General features: G+C 34.2%; 2 protein-coding genes across 2 annotated transcripts; one reads left to right on the forward strand and one right to left on the reverse strand.

Annotated features, from left to right (window-relative positions):
• The first annotated feature begins 2,429 nt into the window (after positions 1–2,429).
• Positions 2,430–3,236, forward strand: LOC122598502. Its single transcript, XM_043771095.1, has one exon. The coding sequence runs from the start codon at positions 2,477–2,479 to the stop codon at positions 3,158–3,160; it is 684 nt and encodes a 227-aa protein (XP_043627030.1). The 5' UTR covers positions 2,430–2,476; the 3' UTR covers positions 3,161–3,236.
• A 140-nt stretch (positions 3,237–3,376) lies between these two features.
• Positions 3,377–8,058, reverse strand: LOC122598091 (probable LRR receptor-like serine/threonine-protein kinase At1g67720). The gene is made up of 8 exons (XM_043770698.1): positions 7,245–8,058; positions 6,188–6,639; positions 5,955–6,090; positions 5,787–5,858; positions 5,600–5,668; positions 5,022–5,093; positions 4,297–4,368; positions 3,377–3,610 (listed from the first exon to the last, which is right to left on the reverse strand). Exons 1-8 carry the CDS (start codon positions 7,877–7,879, stop codon positions 3,568–3,570), a joined length of 1,551 nt encoding a protein of 516 aa, XP_043626633.1. The 5' UTR covers positions 7,880–8,058; the 3' UTR covers positions 3,377–3,567.
• Between the last annotated feature and the right edge of the window lie 10,297 nt (positions 8,059–18,355).

Below are 18,355 nucleotides of genomic sequence, written 5' to 3' on the forward strand. Positions count from 1 at the left end.
ACTTATCATAACCTTTCAATTTATTTAACGTTGTTATTATACATTTTAATATGATAATATATTTTAAAACTATCCGGGTATAATTCAGTTAACTTGTAAAGCGTTTATAAGTTAACCCGAGTTGAACTCGGGTTGATTAGCTAGTAATTAAATATATCTCTTGAAAGTTTTATATTTTTAATATTGGAATTATCCATATTTATCACTGTTATATATTTACACCTTAGGGTGTTGGCAACCAAATCACTCACTACTCACTTCCAACTAATCACATTATGCCACCTCAAATTCATCACTCACTCAATTTTTGATGGCATTGCCACCACTCACCAATCACTCACTACAATTTTATTTAAAAAAACCAAATTCCATTAGGCATAAAAAACATTACATAATTCACTAAAACCATTAAAATACCTTACATAATACTAAAAAAAATAATAAAAACATTACATAATACTAACACTCATAATAGTTCAAGTCCACAGTAATGTCATTGTCGTTGCAATGAATGTACTGATACGGTTCAGGAGACTCGGCAACGTTTTCGGGTTAAGCAGATACGTACTCTTCCCCCGGGTCAATATGATAATCTACATACCGACCACCACCGACACTGCTTTGCCACAGCCCGTGGTCTAACTTGGCTGTTAACGTCGTAGAGGCGGTGGTAAGTTGGAAGATAACTTGACTAAGCCAATCATCTTCTGTCGAAGATATACAACATACTCAGATGCGACAACAGTACGAACCGGATTGGGAGCTTCAATTCGGTCGAATTGGCTCAGTAAGTGGCCTTGTTCTCATATATGCCATCCCAAAGAGTCATATATTCGTTGTTTGCCAATTTAGAAAGTGTGTGTGTAGTATGTGTTTGAATAATGTGTATACACACACACACACATATATATATATATATAAATTTGTTTTAAAAAAAAGAAACAATGAAAGAGCCGTTCCCAACGGTCAAACACACCTCGAAGCTCGCACCACTCACTAGCCAAATCGCGTGTTCCGACCACTCAAAATGCTTCACGCGTGAGTGCTTAGGTGATGACGGCGGTGTGCAAGTGAGTCGTCCCACCACTCACTACCGTGAGCACCCGTCGTTGCCAACACCCTTATATTTTTTTTATCATTACAAAAAAAAGTAATTAGATAAGAACCTCATGATCTCATATACCATTTGGTATCCACTAATCGCAAGCCAAAATGGTGTACAGGTGAATCTCAACCATTTAATAATCCGTTGATTATCTCAAGTTTGCCCTTGTCAAGTCTCGAAACCAGGATCCCGTGAAAAGTGACGGTTAGTGGGGTGGGGAGGTTGTTTGGTAAAGGCGGATCCTCTTGTAGTTACGTATATATTTATCTTTTTACATCGATTCAGTTGATGGCGTTGTCTCAAACAATAATTGCCACTACCACTAATCGTAGGCATTATCATACCGTCATTGTTGTCGTCGCAATACAACATTACTTTCACCTATCCTAATAATGACCGACAAGTAATTTTAACAACAATATGTCCAAACGATTGAAATCTCGTAAGCAAAACAAATACACATTTCAATAAAGGTTAAAATAGGACAAAACCAATTGTCATATAAATATTCATAAGATTCCTTATACTAACATATTATTACCCTGATTAACATAATAAATAAAAATCCATATGTTACCAAGTCATTGATCCTTTTGCTGTTAGGTTTGCATGTGCTACTCTCATAGTATCATGGCTCACCTGTTTCGGCTTCACCAGACACTACGGTTTTTAATATTCTGACCCTCCTATTATTATAATTATACTACTATAGAGTATTAAAAACAGGTAATGGTAACTTAAGATGAAAAATTTATGTTCACGTTATTCAAAATATAGTATTTGATTATAGTCTATGCATCTAATCGATATTTTAGCTAGTGACTGTCTATTATATATTTTTTGTTCTGACCCCCAATATATACTCATTTAACTAGATTACTTCTTAAAGCCGCAAGTCAAAACCAATTAAAAAAAATAATGTTTATTTACTTTAAACGATTACTTCACATAATAATTTCACTTTCGTTAGTTTTGTCATATCAATACCACATCAACTTATTATAAATTGATATACGTTTGTTAACAATATCTCATCACGTACTTCCAACTTTTTTATTACAATGCCGCGCGTCTCTCACAAGGACGTGCCCACGTACCATGTATGGTTTTCATTCGTTTAACCGGCAAGGTGGTGCAAATAACGTCGCTTAAACAATGAAAACTGACAAGACTGTTGAGACGAGCCTTAAAATTTATTAATCAATTTACTTTCAAAATAACAGGAGCCAACTAGTTAAACCATCTGTCACCACTCACCACCCCCCATTTTCTTTTATATATACCCCTGCAAATTTAACGGCATTTACACATACCTATACACACACCCACACACACAAAAAAAAAAAAAAAGGCTCCTTCCCCCCTAAAAAAATGGTATCACCGGAAATACCTCCAATTACAACTACTAGATCAATCGAGAGTCCGCGGATTTCTTTCTCCGCAGACTTTCTAGACGATGAAAATTTCATTTGCATTAACCCTCATGACAAAGACAAAGAAAAGGAGAAACCAAAAACCGGGGAGTTCGAGTTTTTGTCAAACAACATAGCTGCTCCTAATACTATGTTAACAGCTGATGAGCTGTTTTTCGAAGGGAAACTGCTTCCTTTTTGGCAAAAACAATGCTCAGATAAGCTAACAAAAATAAGCCTAAAAGTAGAAAAAGTCAATGAAGTTGCTACAACAGGTGACCATCAAGAAATGAAGATAGAAGAGACTAATAGAATGAGTTGGTTTATTGATGAAGATCCATCTCCTAGACCTCCAAAATGTACTGTTTTATGGAAAGAGTTGTTAAGATTGAAGAAACAAAGAGCTTCTTCACTTTCCCCTTCTTCTTCTACCTCTTCTTCTTCTTCTGCGTCTTCGGGTTCTTCATTAGATGAAGATAAGAAAGAGAAACACGTAAAAAGAGTTAAAAAAGGACTGGAGAGGACCAGATCGGCCGGATTAAAAATTCGGCCGATGGTTAACCTCCCAGTATGTACTCAAAATGTACGGAGTAACTCTCTGCCTCCTCTTTTTTCCATGAGGAAAAATATGTTAGACAGGTAAAACTTTAATTAGATAATGTAATGTAATGTTTTTCTTTATTATTATCTGTTTGATTAATTAAATCTTGATTGTAATTTTGTTCATTTTTTTTAAGGTAAATGTTATGTTTTAGCAATGTAAATGCTTTATTATTGAATGCATTTTTGTTTATGTTTTTTGTTGTGTTTTTGAATCCAAGCAATGAAATAAAAGTAATACAAGTTAATTAGATCCAAATTTGTTCACTCAACTTTAGTTAATTAGATGATGATGATAAAAATATAAGAAATCAGTTGTCAAAATAAAGCTATACAATTTCAACTAATCAACAAATGGGTAACAAAAGAAAAACTCTATCAAGAAGCTTGAATGACATCATCTTATGAGTTGGTGAGATATCTTGTATAGATGATTTCACAGATTTGTGGTCAAGGATTTGGTGGGACCAAAAGTGAATTACCAGGAGAAACCCTGAAAAACAAGAATAAGAGATAAAACATTAAGATTAGATTATATGTTCAAGATGAACTAAAACCCAATTAGCCAAAGACAAAACAGCACCAACCACTTCCTACTGTGTTCAAAAAGAAAAGAAAAATAAATCTTGAAAATTTATTCAATTTGAGATAAAAGTTTTTTCGGTAAAGAGATTTAGAAAAAGTTAGTGTACTTCTTTCTTTTTTTCTTAGACCGCTCCCAATGGTGCTCTTCGGTCACCATTATGTCGGTTTTGTGTGTCCTTTTCCATCGTCGGGTTAACCAACGAGTGAAGGACAACCTTCGTGGGTCTATTCTTCAATCCAACCGTTTATAAATGTTTTTATTTAAATGTGTTTAGTTAAGAAAAAAAAGTTAAAGTGATGAGGAAATGATGAAGTGTTGTTGGAAGAAGTATGTCAATCGATGTGGCAGTTTAGAATTACTGACGTGATGTTATTAACCCTTTTTAAGATATGGGTTAGCTTTTTTACATTTTAGTAAAATTTTCCGGCTTACATATCATCAAAATTGATAATTAAACAAAAAAACAAATACATATTTTGGTGGCCTATATAAAACTATTTTGATATATGGATGACCTTAGTGAAGAAAACTAAAAACTTAGTTGGCATTAACATGAATAATCCCAAACATAAAAATTATTGGAGAAAGAATACCTTAAGTTCAATCCGGGTTTCCCTGTGAGGCTGCTTGGAATTTGACCGGTCAAATTGTTGTTTTGTAGGAATCTAAATAAGCAATGATAACAACAAAAGTCTTATTAATCAGAAGTAACAATAAGCTTCAAAAATAAGTAATAATTGATGGTGGAACAGGTACCTGAAATACATAACATGGCAAAATTTACAAGTCTGTTCAATATATATAAATATCCATCTTCTTATGTCTGGTTGTTACAACTAGTACAAGTCTAATCGAAATGGTACTTCTGTCTATCGAATTTTAATGTAACTTTTTTTTATCTTTCTGTACACGAGTATGGTAGTCATTCTACGTGAAAAAGCTAGTTTCTGTGACGTCGGATTGACCCGTAACATATTTTGTGCATTTTGAAAGAATGGAAAAATACATTTTGGGGCAATTTTTGAGTTGTTTGGTATGTTTGGCCGATTTGATTCATTCGGTCCTTTTAATTGGTTTCTTTTTTGCTCATTCTCAAGATTACTTATGATCTATAGAACAAGGTTCAAAGTAGCCTAAATCATAAGCATATTAACTGATGTTTATTAAGACTGGTGAAAACATGTCAAGATTCTATACATGTTGCTAATAGCCAAAGTTTATACGACACGCTACACAACAGATAACAGCTCGCAATGTGACCCGCCATAAGAAGCATTATAGGTAACACACATTTCATATGCATGATAGTAGTACTTACAGTTCCTGCAATCTGTCAAGATTTCCCAGAGACGAGGGGATCGGTCCATTGAACTCATTGTCTTCCAAATGTCTGTTTAGGAGAGAGATAAAAGTTAATAAACTCGCATGTACCACACAAACTTCATAATGTGAATGGGCTCCATTGTTTAACTTACTCCTTTGTACATCAATATCTAATCATTTCCAACCTAACCCATCCAATGTACATATACTTTCTTCTTATTTTCACTTTACTTTCTTTTGGACCAAATAAATGCCATTTTATATTTACAGATATCTGCCAATAAGCTCTTGGTCTAGCGGTCTAAGGGGGACGTGGGAGGCATTGCCTCATGAGGCCCGGGTTCAAATATAATTCGGGCATTGGCATTTGAATATTAACAAACGTTTGTCATTCAAAAGCAAAACCATCACAGATACCTTGTGGGCTTGTGACTACTCTTAAAGTTCATCACTTTTAGTTGAACTGCTCATGGACTATAATGTTACTTTGGAAAGACTATTTATTATTCTATTGATTTTGTTATAGTAACAAAACATGAAATCATTAACTACGTCTAGCAAGATGTAACTCACATAGTCTTTAACATCCTTAATGTACCGAGATCAGGAATTGGTCCTGATAAGTTATTGTTCCCAAGCCATCTGAAAAAACAATCAAAGGTTCAATAAAGACTTTCAATGGTATGGCCTCAACCGGTTACATAATGAACTCTAGTTATGGAGCACATGAGGATTTATAAAAACAGTTACAGATTCGTACAAGTCACTTAGGGCAGTCAAGTTTGCTATATTGGGAGATAATGATCCCAAAAGCCCCATGCTCGTAAGGTTTCTGCAAAAGAATAAAGAAAATAAGATGTAGTCAATATATGAAAATCATCAAAGTAACAGATAATACATTTTATAATCATTAAGACATTCAACTCACAATCCAGTCACGCGAATATTGGATCCTCCAGAACAAGTAATCCCAGTCCATGAATTCTCCTTGGGTAAACACGGATCACCATTCCAATCAAATGGTGGGTTCTGGAAACTTTCCTTCAAACGGGTCAAGCCAATTGCTGTAACACAAGAAAATCATAAAAACATGTCAATTTAGCTAGTAAGCCAAAAAAACATAGAATTATCTGATTCTAATTAGAATAAATGGAATCAAACCATCTCTTGTGTGTGTTCTTCCAGCAACTTGCAGAACTTCAAAAATTTCACCACCATTAATGAGAGGACCAGAAGTAGATCCATTAGTAGGGGTGAGTATAATCTTTGTTAGACCAGAAAGCTGCCAATGGTTTGCAAACAATGCAACACCAGATTGTGGAACCTTAAGATCGCTATAATATGTAACGTTATTTATGCTAATACTGAAACTTCTTGATGTCCCGGTTTCTTCTGCAAAGTAGAGTGCAATGTAGTAGATTGAGTTCGGCAGAGGTTCAAGAGGCCATTGTAACTCTAGTGGCCGTAGTTGGTTAATCATCAATTGTGTCTGAAATACTTTCAATGGAGGAAGGTTCCAAAAACCATTGATCGATACATTTTCTCCTCTTGAAGTTGTAGGATTATTTTCACCATATGGCTCCCAATACCGATCAAATTGATCATCAGGATATCTGAAATTTCATAAAATCCTTTAATAACTGAAAGTTGAAGGCGGCGTATAGCACATCAAAAATGGTAACAGAATCCTAATAGCTTAAAAACATAACAAGTATAGTTTAGTATCTAACTAAATGAAACCCAATAACATTTTAAGCCAAACATAGCAGCAATAAAGAAACATTGGAGCAAGAATAAAGAAACATTGATAAGATAATTGGAGCTACTAATCAATGTTTCGATCCCTAATTTTAAGCCAAACACAACAACAATAAAGAAACATTGAAGCAAGAATTATGGATGTTTAACCGACGAAATGTGATTAGCCTAGTCCGTGTTCTGGAATACATAGATATCTCCTATTCTGTATATAAGACAAGTTTCAAGGGTCACATTCACAAAAACCCAACTACACATAATTGCAAATGTATTTTCCTAACTACAATTGGGAGTCATTGCTTACACAAGATAAAAACCTCAAATTATCCTTTCAAACTTCCTATTCGGGACATGTTTCCTAATTCGGGCTGGGTTGAAAGCCCATTTGGGCCAATAACAAATCCAAACTCCCTCAGCAATTAATCAAATATAATAGACAAGAAACAAGTACTCAAAATACCTTATCAGCGAACCGTTGTATCCAAAACTATGCCTTGCAACCAATCTAAGACTAGAATTCCCAAAATCTGTCGAGTTATACAAAGAATCTGCCAACATCACAAACTCCAAAGCGGATATAAAAGGTTCAGATTCCGTGTAAGTATTAGAAGCCAAACAAAAACTCATCGACTTCCCAGCAGCAAGAAAAACCCCTTCATAATACGACGCGTCTCCCTTAACATAATCCTCGGTCGTATTCACCACACTCCATAAAGTCCCATCAACAATTTGATCAAAAACCGGAGGAAAAGCAGCCCCATCATTAACACCACCATAATAATAAGTACTCCTAACAAGATACTTAGCCGACCGATAAACTGGGACCACATAACAAAACTTCCTACGACGATTATTGTTTTGAAGCAAAGGAAACAATCTAACAGTTGACAAAGTTTTATTAACAACGTCAGTTGGTTGTGTTATGTTTCTTGAAACACCTGTAGATATAAATCCACCATCCGGGACCCATTCTCGACCGTTGATCACCGAGGTCGTGGTGGCACCGCAGTCTATGAGGACGGCTCTCGGGGGTTGAGAGAAAGAAAAGGGAAGTAAAGTGAGAGCCAAAACAATATATTGGAAGATATGAAACATGGTTGAGTTAGTTAAGAAATGAAATGTTCCAAAAATGATATAATGATCATGAATAGAATTGAAGTTGAAGATTTTTGAACTTTTGGGTTTGATGGATTAGAGGAAAGTGTAATGGAGTTGACAGGGTCGTTAGGATGACCGAGTAATGGAATTGGAATCAAGTAAAGAATAGAATAGAATACAAAAAGATGAAGTCGGTAATAGGGAAGGGATCAACGCGGGAAGTGTATATATATGTATATATCTTATTTTATTTTTATATATGTTTTATAGTGTCATGTAATAATTTATATTATTAAAAAATTGGATTAGGCAAAGCGGCGAATTTGTTATTTCAATGTTTTTTATTTTATAGATTGATTGTTTCTTTGGTCTTTCATATTAGGAAGCGGCAATTTGTTTTTTTTTAACATTGCGTTTCTACATCACATTGCCATCTGCAACGCGAACTCAGAAGATCTAAAAATCTAAAGTTAAAGAGAATACTTGAAAATCTTAACTTCACGGCTTGCTCTACGGAAAAACTGGTGGGTTCGGGTTGGGTAAATAACAAAATATGAATTTAATAATAGTAATAGTACCGAGTAATTAGGAGTATATATATCTATTAAAAGAGTAACCCCACATCATCTAAAAAACCTCTAAAAGTGACTATTTTACTTCTTAATTTCATTAGAGCATTCACAGTTGTAGACATTCATCTTCCAAGAACTAGTCCCTGTCAGCTCCACATCAGCCTAAGGACTAACCAAGGACTAATCTCCCAAAACACCCACAATGTAAGGACTAGTCTAGGACCCACCATTTATTTAACTTTACATTTTCAACCCAATATTCTACCATCTATTTAATTATACACTTTTAACTCTCTAACTTATACAACTTCAATAATTTAATAAAAATACACTTAAAAATTTCATTAAATAAAAAACCATACAATACAATACTAAAAAAACAACATACAAGTAATTAAAAACAAGAAGTGAAAAAGACATGTTGATTTTAGATATATGAATTTGTGTTTTATGTTTATAAAAGTGTGTTTTTGTGTATAAAAACTATAGATGTAAAGATATATATATATATACATATATGTGATAAAAAGGGACCAATACTAAAAATGTGTATAAAATTCGGAAATGGCCGTTATAGGGACTGATTGTGTAACTTTTTTGAAAATTTTGGAAAACTTGACTGTTGGCTAACAAAAAAAAACGCTCTCACTCGTTTCTGGGGGGACGAATGTGCGCAAACGAGCCTAGAGACGAGTCACACCTAACCGTGTGCGCTCGTCCAACGAGCCCTGAACGAGCGTGAACGGACCCATTGTGAACTCTCTTAGCATCATTAAATATCTCCACCTAACAATATAATTATAATACCCACAATAAAATAATTTACAAAATAAATACACCTGCCCTTAAAAAATACAACACCTTCTTTTACATCACTTACTTTACAATAACAATCACATCACCACCGCCCGACATCGCCGCTACCGTTGCCACCATCCACTACCGCCACCGCCACACCGTTGCCATCGCTGCCACCACCACATGTAGTCGCCACCACCACACTGCTTCCGCTACCACTATTAGGGCGATTAACCAACCGAATGAACACAAACGAGACTTTGTTCATGTTTGTTTGTTTAACTTATAAAACAGTTTACGAACGAATCAACAAACATAATGTTGTGTCCACAAATGGATAGACGAACATAATGGTTTATTCATATTCGTTCATTTTTGTTCATATACGAACATTCACGAATACAAACGAATGAAATTTATTAAAAAAAAAAGTAAGTGTATTAAAACTTTTTCTTAAAATGTAGATAACTAAGCATTGATAATAAAATATAATTTACATTAATATATTTCTAGTGAGAACACCTATAAAATGAGAAAATAGTAAGAACACTCAAAAACATTATTTGATGCATTAAAAATCCATAAAAACTAACATAGTGTATAATTAATTATTATTATTTAAGTGTTCAACAACACGTTGATCCTTCAAAATTAAGAAAATCACGTTTTTTTGTTTTGTGCATCCATTTTGATGAATATGCATTCACAATGGATGCACAAAACAAAAAAACATGATTTTATCAATTTTGATATATTAATATGTTGTTAAACACTTAAATAATGATTATTAGTTATACATACACCATGTTAGTTTTATGAACTTTTAATTAATCAAAATGAAGTTTTAAGTGTTCTCATTGTATTCGCATTTTAAGGTTATTCTTATTTGATTGGCCTCTATATCTATACTATATTGTAATGCATGATATACAATACATCTAAACCTTATTTTAAGTTTCAACTTTTACTTCCCAAAATTGCCTCTCCTATCTCTTCTATTTTTACCTAAAATAATTATAATACTATGTCTCTTTTATCAAATCTCAACCAGTCATTTTTTTCTCTCTCTTTCATAAGTTATTTTGTTCCTCTAATTCATTCAAAATTTTTTATCTCAAAAACCATACATCGATAAATTATAAAAATTATATGGGTGTTCTTAATATTTTATGCTCTTTCATTAGACAGGTTATTCGATATATTTTTGACGAATTTGTAAATCCTGGGGCAAAGCCCATACGGCCGAGGGCGAAACCAGTCGGGTAGATCACCCAATCACCGGCACCGCAGCCACCACCGTTACGTCATCACCTCAATCACCGACGCAATGCGCGGGTACCTTTCTCTCGTATGATATAAAAGAGATATTTATATTTGAACTATTTTTAATATAGTTAACTGAGTATTAATATACGTTAGCGAGCATAAATAAACGAATTTTCACGAACACAAACGAACAAATATTCACGAACAGATTATCAACGTTCATGAACATAAATAAACAAATGAGAGATTTTGACATACTCGTTCATTTAACTAAGCGAACATTTTTTTGTATTCATCGAATGAACGAATATGAACACGAACGAATTTCATGCTGAATCGTTCATAAATCGTTAAGTTTGTTTAAAGCCCTAACCGCCATTGTTGCATCGCATTAACTATGCCTACAATATAAAGCGGGAGTTTAATGTAATTTTCATTATGAAATCAATATCAAAGTTATTTCGGTTAGGGAATTACAATAAGTTTGGTTTGTGTTTATTAAAGTGATATTGGGTTTATTTTTCAACTTTAAAGTCCATGAAGCTCCTTCTTCAACACGGGCCTACATAGAGCTGAAAACTGGGCCAGATGGGTTTCCTTATTTATATCTCGAACGTATCATTTGGACGGGCTAAATGGGGTACATCTATTCTTTTATACTAGCATGGTATCCACGCGTTACAGCGAAGATACGATGAAAGAAAAAAAGAGATATTGAAATAAAATTGCGTGTGTATGAATGCCTACAAATGAAAAGGAGAGAGTTTTCTTGTGCATGGTAGTTTAGACATTTTCCTCATGTAACTTTCAACAAAAATAAATTGTTTGAAATACCGTTAATAATTATATTACACTATCAATTTTTTATTTTTTAAATTATCTTCATTAACCTTTACATTAACTACTTATACATCAACTATTTATACCACTTGACGTTGCCTCTACCAGTAATAGTCGTTCCTCACCACCACACTGTCTTTGACACAAACACCTTAGCATTACGCGGATACTAAAGACAAACACCTTAGCATTACGCAGATACCATGCTAGTTGTATAGTAGAATTGTATTGTATATAAAGAATAAACTATATTCAAGTGAACAAGAGTAGCATAATAGGGGCAGTAACTTAGTTATATGCTGTAGTTTATTGTTATAATATATTTATATAAAAAATTGTGATAATTTATCAATTTCTATAAATTATTGACGGTTGGAATATTCTATTTTCTATCAAACACATTTTGAACCTTACATTACTTTATATATGATTCTAACTCAAAGAATTTAAACCCGTTAGCTCAGTGGTTTTCGGGTTGTTTATAATGTTTTTTTCTTTTAGGGGTCTCAAGTTCAATATATACAAATGTAGTGAGCAGAGGCGGTAGAGGTGCACAAAAAAACCGGTTAATCGAACCGATTCGAAAATTAACCTATAACCGTAACTGGTTACTAAACGATACAGTAAAAACCGATTATAGATTAGGAAAAACTGACGGTTAGTAATCGATTTACACTTTCAAAACCAATAACCGATTTCTAATCGGTTAACTAGTAATCGATTTTTATTTTTAAATTTAACCGGTTAATCGATTAATTATATATATATTGGGATTGTTTCCTATTTTATACTTACCAGTGGTGATTATTATACCCAATTTAGCACCGATCGATTCACAAAATCACAATTGCCAAATAAAAACCCAATTTAGCACCGATTTATTCACAAAATCACAATTGACAAATAAAAACCCAAATAATCAATGGAATGTAAGTTTTGAACTAATATATACATTCAATCATATTACACACATCATCATCTATCTACACATCACACACACACAGACCTGTAAACCCATCGTCGGGAAATCACCATCACGGGAAACCCGTCGTCGTTGTCTATCTTTTTCTTGATTTCACCGGAAAATCACCATTTATATCAAGTAACCGATGACGATGGGTTTCTGCTTTCTTTCTTTTCCTTTTCCGGTTAGATGACGATGATGATGACTATGGGTAATCAAGCAGCCGATTTCATGGGTTAGATGACGATGAGCACGTAGTTATCCTGCTTTCTTTCTTTTTCTTTCTCATTCTGCTTCTTCTTTCCTCTTTTTTTCTTTTGGACTTGTGGTTGTGGTTGCGTTTGGTGAGATATTTATATTTGGTCTCAGTCGGTTAAAAAAAAACCCAAATAAGTTAACCGGTATCGGTTGACCGGTTATTATTAACCGGAACCGATTACACCGGTTAAGGTTTTTCCAAATACAAACTGGTTATTAACCGGTACCGGTTAACCGTAATCGGTTAACCGTAATTCATAACCGAAATCGGTTAACTGGTATTTGCACCTCTAAGAAGCGGAGCTAGGAATCTTGATTGGCGGGGGCTCGACCAGTAGCGACAAATATGTTATTCAAACATTTTTAATAAAGCCGAAATATACACGTTAGTTTTTCTACTTAACACCAAAATATTGATAATTTGATATGCTATACAATCAAACTAATAAAAACATCACTTATAAGTTGAAAAAAGTATTTGTTATACATTTTTAATGAGAAAGTTTACTACATAGTTACCATTGATAAAGTAATTTTAACTTGATGGTAAACCATTAACTTCTTCTTGGTCTTGGTGGGGGTCATGTAAAAACTAAAGAGACATCTCAAAATGAATTACTCATATATTATTATTTCTATGCTTTGACGTTTTTGGCCCATTCAGGTAATAAAATATGAAAATATCTAATGATAGAAAAATAATAAATCATGTTCATCTTCTTCTTTCTTATATTCCTGCATCCACCTACGACCTACAAACACCATCATAATTCATAACCATTTAAACTCAAACCCACCACCATTTTAAAAGCGTATATATGTTGGATCGACTGATTTGCAGCTGGGTAACCAGCAACTTCCGACAAAAGGTATGATTTCTCATTCATATTTTTTGCATTATCCGGAAATCGATCAACTTTAGGGGAGGCTTGATTGCAAAAACATTATCAACAAACAGGCATGACACTAATCTTCTAATGGAAAACATGATTTGTTGGGGGTGGCTAAGCACCGACTAGCCCCCCCTTGGCTCCGCTACTGGTAGTGAGAGGATTGAGTAACGGCATACCATCAGATACATGGTGAGCAAATCCTTTAAAGCATTGTCAGGAATCGAACCAGTATGGGCACATCTGGATGGGAAATTTTAGCCATGCATTTATCCGTTGCTGTTTTTAAAAACTAAAATTCAATCCTTATTTGATTTATATAATTGTTGTTTATTTAAACGGCGACAATTGTTTTAAGCCCTTATTTGTATATTATTATTTTGTAACAAAATTTAATAATCCCAAATTTTGTACACAAACAAGTCATGGAACAATACTTATTAGAGTGAAAATCCCCTCAAGTTAATTTCAATTTAAAGGATTAAGTTAGAAAAATTTAAATAATTGAATTATAATCAAATGTCAAAATTTAAAGATGGTTAAAATTTAAAAATTATCTTTAAATTTTAACTTTTGATTAAAATTTTATAATCAAGATGTGTTATCAACTGAACTAGTGAAATTGATAAAGTTAAAGGGAATCATTCCCTAATCCCCCAATCAACTAACATAAGCAATTACAAGCTATTAAGTTTAACTATAAAATATAAATATTATTTCGTAAATAAGCATTGAACAAACAAATAAATAGTTACTTAGAATTTTATATAAATTTTGATTTATTTGTTTCATTTATACATATAGGGACTGTTTGACAAGGGCTTTTTAGAGGCTTTTAAGGGCTTAAAAGCCCTTACCTTTTAAAAATAAGCTCATTTGAAAATTATAGCCCTGTTTGGCAATACATAAGAAATCAAAAGCCCCAGCCCCCGAAAAACTCATAAAAGTCCCAAAAAGTATTTAAAATAAAAGCTCGTAGGAAAAGAATTGAAAAAAAAGCCCCAACCCCTAGCTCCAACGTTAAGCTCCACTCCTAAGCTCTTAACTACAGCCTCAGCTCCAAGCTTTTGTGCCAAACATACTCATACTTTTAACGTTTTGGGTGAAAAATATAGTGTCAATTATTGGTTCCGTACTTCCGTAGGTGGGTTGCCGAAAATTAAAAAGGAAGTGGGAAAAGTAAATTCGTTGATTGGATAACAATTAATTCATTCTATATAACTATTCATTCATACTTTATTAATTTTTCTTATTATCTTTTGTTTAGTTGTTTTATACAGTAACTATTTATGAAATTGTAAAATAGATGGTATTTTAGTTTTAGAAAAAATGAAGTTTTCTCAGAAACGGTATTTTTAATTATCTTATAAATTTTGTATTTAATTTTGTTATTTTTATATATAAAAAATTATTATGAATATAATTCACTCGCTAAAAATAAATAACTTTTTTTAGTATGTATGGTAAATTTGCTATAAGTTATATTAATAATAAAAATTTGGTTTAGAATTAGGTTGTAAATATAAGTGAAAATTTGAGTCAGGTTGAATAGTATAAGTGGAAGAGAGAAAAATTAAGTTTTATTTAAAAATTGAGTTGTGATGGATTAATATGGGTAGTCTTTGGGTATCCAAAAGCCGTATTCTTATCCCATGAACAAATACTCTACATACTGCTCTCATTTCTGATTAACAAGCATTGTTTTCATTTCTGATTAACAAACATTACCAATAGTCGTCTCTTTTATTTTAATAATAATAAAAAATAAACTGGACAAAACTATTTGCTATTTTTTTTCCCCTTGGTCGAAGTGGGGAACTACCCACCTTGCGATCACTTCGAAATATATATAGTCTTAAAAATGCTAATTTTACATATGTAATTGAGTTTTAGTTCATTGTAACCATTGAATTTTTAAAATTGTTGGAATAGCACAAGGGAGCCGCATGATTTTATTAGTAGTGTTTGCCATAGGGTGCATTTGGACCGAAACCCGTGACCCAAACTGGAACCGGCTCAAACCGACCCACCCGAAACATTAACGGGCAGGGTCACGGGTCACGTTTTTAGTGCATTCACGGGTTACAGGTTGGTCAGGTCGGGTGAAGCCAAAAATCAAAAAAATTGAAGAAAACTTGTGACCCGCCCGAACCCGACCCGAACCGACCCGGACCTTCACGGGCCAGGTCACGGTTCCTTTTTCATGCTTTCATGGGTCACGGGTCGGGCAGGGTTTCGACCCGTGCATATCCCTAATTTGATGTGTCTATTTGTTTTCACATAAAGAAGGATCGATATGGATACCATATGTGGCAATTACAGATTAGATCGATATGTTACATCAGCGATACTTGGAAAACACTTTAATGCTCATATGTGCATTCTTTAAATCTAATTTGAGATTCAAAGTACGTAAATCTTCTTTGAATTCCTCCATTATACACTTCGTTATCATACCACTGAATTTGGTTATTTTGGTAGCCTGGCATTATGTAAAAAGATAATGACCTGTGGATGTATTGGATTATACAAAATGTTATGTATTGATTTAATCGGGAGTCTATGTTATGTAATGAACTTACCAAAACTGTATAAGTGATACATGTTACCGGGTAATCTACAGGTAGCCGGTTATGTAACACCCCGAGCTAGGCTCGAAATACTACCGAAAATATATAGCGTATGCATGGGATTATCGTAGGACATGAACTATATGAAAATAAAGGGATTCGGTGAATCCATCATTAACAAACAAGTACATAAAACATAATGCAAATAGAGGCAAATGAATCCTTGATCCATGTAAGACTAAGCCCAAACTCTAGCGCAAGCATCCATCAACCATCACGTCTTGGATTCACAAGGTTACCTGAAAAGTGTACTAAACAAGGTCAACACTAGGTTGGTGAGTTCGTGGGGGCGAATGACGAGGATCTAATGCCAAAGCCATTCACAATATGAACTAAGCTAACGAGCAACGAACACACTTACAGTAAGCCCTTAAAAGGCACGAGTACTCAATATAGGTTGGCTCGTAGCGCAACCTGGACCCACATGTATCCATTGCACGATCATACCATAGCTAGAACACACATACTGCACAAGAACACAAAATGTCGACATCAACAAATATCCATCAAGTTCTAAAATGTCAAACATGTCCATCAATGTCCCTCAATTGTTCTCATGTCATCTAATTGTCATCAAGTACGTATAGCACACGTTTATTGCACATGCACACATTGTCCCACTATTGTCATCGATATTGTCATCAAGTACATAAGTACCCGTTTAATGTCATCAAGTACATAAGTACCCGTTTAATGTCGTCAAGTACGTAAGTACCCGTTTATTTGTACATGCACACATTGTCCCTCTATTGTCATCGCTATTGTCATCAAGTACATAAGTACCCGTTTAATGTCATCAAGTACATAAGTACCCGTTTAATGTCATCAAGTACGTAAGTACCCGTTTATTGTCATCGAATACGTAAGTACCCGTTTAATGTCATCATGTCCGTCATGTCCATCAACTCAACCATGCACAATGCACATACATTTCATACGACTTTACATTTAAGGAATCTTAGATGTTTGTATACAGGGTCACCCGCAGCCTTCCCACCACATCTCCAACTCATTAAATGTATCATCGTCTTCCATGTATGTACAACTACCCTAATCATAAATAAATCAATCATACTCAAACAATACATAATCAATCAATGTCCATCAATGACCCTCACATATGTACTCACATAATGAACTACGCAAGGTATTTAGAATACGCATAGTAAACAAGAACAAGTAATAATGATATCAAGAAGTATCTAACAAGTTCTATAACGCCCAACATGTCTATCAATGTCCTTCAATTGCACTCAACTACACGTAATGTACCTGATTGTACTCAATTGTGCGTAATGTACTTCATTGTACTCAATTGCACCATGACCATCAATGCCCACCCAGGAACAAACACTATGTGTATATACTTCGTACGATACTACTTTTGAAAGGCCTTTGATGCTTATATATAGGGTCACCCGCAGCCTTCCCACCACATCTCCAACCTTTCGAAAGTATTACCGTCTTCCATATATGCACGACTAACCTGATAATCAACCAAACATGCACATACAATAATCATATAATAACCACGTATTTACACGTTAACAATTCCATCAATCAAATAATGTCATCACTCAAGACACTCAACATATGCACAATCAAGTCATGTCATCATCAAGGAAATCAAACGTATGCACAATTGAACTATGTCATCAATCAAGGCAACACATAATTGTACAAACAAACAAGTAATCACACAAAGGTTGTACACTTTTCAGCCCGAATCTCAAACGAGTAGGGAGCTATGAACTCACCTTGATCGGCAATAGCAAGTTAATAGCAAGCTACGAATGCCCAATGGTCGTCAAAAGTCCACAACCTAACAATATATGTCACAATACAAGACATGGTCAATACTAGTTATACTATACCACAATTTCCCCTAAAGATGTTTTATAAGTCATTCGAGAACGTTTAAATGACAAATGAAGAGTTTTGGTTAGACACGGTTCAATGACTTAGCACCAAAATTCCACTTGAAAATCAAAGTGTTTAGAATTGTGTTTAACCAATTTTGTTAACCTTAGTATGTTAATATAAGACCAATAAACAAGTTTTGGATCATTAAAAGTCGACCGATAACCGAACGAAAAAGTTGGGGAAGGAACAGAAATACTGCGGTCGCTCGCACGGTCGGCCGTGCGAGCGTCTGCAGCACGGGAAGAACTGGGCACATAGCACGACCACAAGCACGGTCCGTCTGTCTGAGCGGCCGTGCTCCGACTGGGCAGATTCTTGACTTCAAGATCGAC

Source organism: Erigeron canadensis, chromosome 4 (genome assembly GCF_010389155.1).
Source record: "Erigeron canadensis isolate Cc75 chromosome 4, C_canadensis_v1, whole genome shotgun sequence".
NCBI classification, from domain to species: domain Eukaryota; kingdom Viridiplantae; phylum Streptophyta; class Magnoliopsida; order Asterales; family Asteraceae; genus Erigeron; species Erigeron canadensis.

What these genes read in the sequence shown, in the direction of transcription:
- LOC122598502 (XM_043771095.1), top strand. Translation starts at nt 2,477, where the DNA reads ATGGTATCACCGGAAATACCTCCAATTACAACTACTAGATCAATCGAG.
- LOC122598091 (XM_043770698.1), bottom strand. Translation starts at nt 7,879, where the DNA reads ATGTTTCATATCTTCCAATATATTGTTTTGGCTCTCACTTTACTTCCC. An exon ending in TACAACGGTTCGCTGATAAG is followed by an intron (nt 6,640 to 7,244) that starts GTATTTTGAGTA and finishes ATGAAATTTCAG; the next exon opens with ATATCCTGATGATCAATTTG. An exon ending in TTGACTGCCCTAAGTGACTT is followed by an intron (nt 5,669 to 5,786) that starts GTACGAATCTGT and finishes TTGTTTTTTCAG; the next exon opens with ATGGCTTGGGAACAATAACT.